We start from the raw sequence: 3,160 nt of genomic DNA, 5'->3' as shown, positions 1-3,160 counted from the left end.
GGTAGAGGAACTGGAAGGAGTTGTGAAGTGGTTCAAAAAAGACAAAAGCCCTGGCCCGGATGGATGGACCATTGAATTTTACTTAGCCTTCTTTGATGTTCTGGGACATGATTTGCTGAGGGTGGTCGAGGAGAGCAGGACTACGGGTTCTATATATCATGCCATCAATTCTACTTTTATTGCTCTCACCCCAAAATCTGATTCCCCGGCGTCCTTTGATGACTACAGGCCCATATCCTTGTGTAACTGCCTCTATAAAATCATATCTAAGACCATTGCAAACCGTCTTAGACCCATCCTCTCCCGATCCATTGCCCCGCAGCAATTTGCCTTCCTTGAATCTAGGCAGATCCACGAGGCCATCGGACTCGCCCAAGAAGCTTTGCACTCCATCTGGTCGAAGAATCTGAAAGCCATCCTCCTCAAAATTGACCTCTCAAAAGCCTTCGACCGAGTCAGCTGGCTCTATATAAAAATGATCCTCATCCACCTGGGCTTCCCCCATGCCTACATCACTTGGATTATGGCCTGTATAACCTCCCCTTCCTTCAGTATTCTCATCAATGGCTCAGCCTCACCTTTCTTCCACTCTGAAAGAGGCTTGAGACAAGGGTGCCCCCTATCTCCCCTTCTCTTCCTCATGGTCATGGAAGGTCTCAGTCGCCTCATGGACTCTGCGAAGCGGGCTGGAGATATTGGGGGCCTTCGCATATCCGACCTTTGCTATCTTACACACCTACTCTTTGTGGACGATGTTCTTATTCTTCTGGATGGCAGTGTACGAGACTCTCGAACCTTCTCAAAGATCCTGCAACTATTTTCTGCAGCTACAGGTATGCTGCCAAATCAGTTGAAATCTACCATCACTTGTGCACGTACTTCTGTCCAGGAGTCCCGGACAGCCCTTCAGGCCTTCCCCTACACTGTCCACCCTCTGGATAGAGGTCTCAAATACCTGGGGTTCAATCTGAAGCCTACATGTCAAAGGATAGCTGATTGGGTCTGGCTGGTTGCCAAACTGGAGAAAAGACTTACTGGCTGGAGCTACAGATATCTCTCTAGGGCTGGCAGATTGGTGCTCATTAAATCTGTGTTAGAGGCTACCCCGGTCTTCTGGATGGCACTAGCATGGATACCGAGAAATATTCTCGGGCGACTTCAGCAGCTGTGCAATCGGTACCTTTGGAATGGGAGTCAGGACAAGAGAATCTTTGCATGGATCAGCTGGAAGAAAATTTCTCTTCCCAAAAAATGGGGAGGATGGGGCCTTAAAGAACTACCAGCATTCGCCATGGCACTGGCTGCCAAGATGGGATGGACCTTACTAACCAGCCAAAGCCTATGGACACAGGTATCCTATCACAAATATATATGGCCCCAGAACATTCTGGATTGGGCTCGACTACCAACTTGGTCATCTAAGGGATGTTCATCAGTTTGGAAGGCTTTGGTTCATGCCCTCCCCCTCATTCGAGACAATCTTGCTTGGCGAATCAATGATGGCTTGACGGGCAGGATTGGCTTGGATCCATGGATCAACAGTGGGGGCAGACACATTCTTAATCCGGATCTTATTACTCATCTACAGTCCCGCGACATTAGGCATTTCGCACAAATCGCCGATCAGCAGCACACTGACATTTTCTCCCAAGCATGGAAATCGGCCCAGCATCTGGATCTCCCACTTCATTGGCATCAGGACTGGCAACATTTTACTGAGGCTTTATCGGAATCACACATTCGCATTAAACAAGGGCCGGATGAACTTGTGTGGTGCCCTGCGGATCATGGTATATAAGCCCCAAAGTATGGATACAAAGCACTCATATCCCACAGAATACCTGATCCGATTCACCCGTGGTGGCATACCATTTGGAAGCTTAAGGCTCCACCTCACTCCAGACTTTTCTTCTGGTGTGCCCTTAAAGGTATTGTCCCCACAGGTGACTATCTTACTAGTAGATCTATCTACGGGCCATCCTGGTGCATTTTCTGTAAGGCCACATCAAAAACCTCAGAGCATTTATTTCTGCTCTGTCCTACTATCCACACCCTTTGGACCAACATCCGCAATCAATTGGGCATTGCTAGGAACTGGACTGGGAATGATCTATCGGACGCATGGGACGCTTGGACACACAGTCATCCGGGCACAAAACTTTTAAATCTCCCCCTCGTGGAAACATGGTATACCTGGCTTGCGCGGAATCGAGCTGTCTTCAAGGATCAACCGGTATCTTGGAGCCAGGTTGAAGCCACCATCATCGCTGCCTATCATGAGCTACCCGATCCGCCTCCATCTCGGCCCAGAAACATACAACCCATGCCCAATATCGACAGATCCACCCCGTGGGCCTTCTTCGACGGGGCAGCAAACCAAACGGGGTGTGGAGGGGGCTTCGTTCTGCATATTAACGAACAACATCGTTACCTTGCAAAAATGGGATTCGGAAATGGATCAAATAATTATGCTGAACTTTCTGCCATCCGAAATCTATTACACTTTGCTTTATCGCATCAACTCACAAATATCAATATTTTTGGGGATTCAATGGTGGTTGTAAATTGGATCAATAATGTCACTACATGTCATACACACACTCTCAGCAATATTCTACATGATGCTCTCACTCTCAAAGTAGCATTTAATCATTTCTCTTGTTTACATATTTACAGAGAACATAACAGCGTTGCTGACAAACTATCCAAAGAGGCCTCGACACTTCCCAGAGGCGAATGGCTAATTGTGGAGCAGAATGGAACCGAAGAGCACCGGTTTTACCACAGGCCATTCATAGATCAGAGAGAACAGAGGGACAACAGTCCCGATAACTGACAGTAATGGAGACTATTTTGACATGATGAAACTGTTTTTGAACTATGGCTATTTTGTATACAAAAAGGATCTTTTTGTGATAGAGAATAGGCTTGAACAGCCAGACATATGTATGTACCCAGCACAATTTTGTAACTACTTTCTGACACAACACCTTGTGAGGTGAATTTTGTATGAACAACACAGTAATGCCAAGGCATCTACTATATGTAATTTTCTAATATTAATGAAAATTACTGATTTTTCCAGTGGAAAAAAAAAGATAAATATTTTTTTATTGCTTAGATAGTTCATTGATATTCAATCTAACTTAATTAGTAAAAT

The 3,160-nt window shown here is 45.9% G+C and overlaps 1 protein-coding gene across 1 annotated transcript; it reads left to right on the top strand.

Moving 5' to 3' along the window:
* The first annotated feature begins 646 nt into the window (after positions 1-646).
* Positions 647-2,836, top strand: LOC149223874 (uncharacterized). The gene is made up of 2 exons (XM_089388026.1): positions 647-1,790; positions 1,944-2,836. The coding sequence occupies exons 1-2, from the start codon at positions 647-649 to the stop codon at positions 2,834-2,836; spliced, it is 2,037 nt and encodes a 678-aa protein (XP_089244152.1).
* Positions 2,837-3,160: the final 324 nt, after the last annotated feature.

This window comes from Pinus tabuliformis, chromosome Q, assembly GCF_031772625.1.
Source record: "Pinus tabuliformis cultivar Carrire ecotype Pingquan chromosome Q, CPIR1, whole genome shotgun sequence".
NCBI lineage: Eukaryota > Viridiplantae > Streptophyta > Pinopsida > Pinales > Pinaceae > Pinus > Pinus tabuliformis.
The sequence above is the reverse complement of the archived record's forward strand: the minus strand, read 5'-3'. Positions and strand labels throughout refer to the sequence as shown.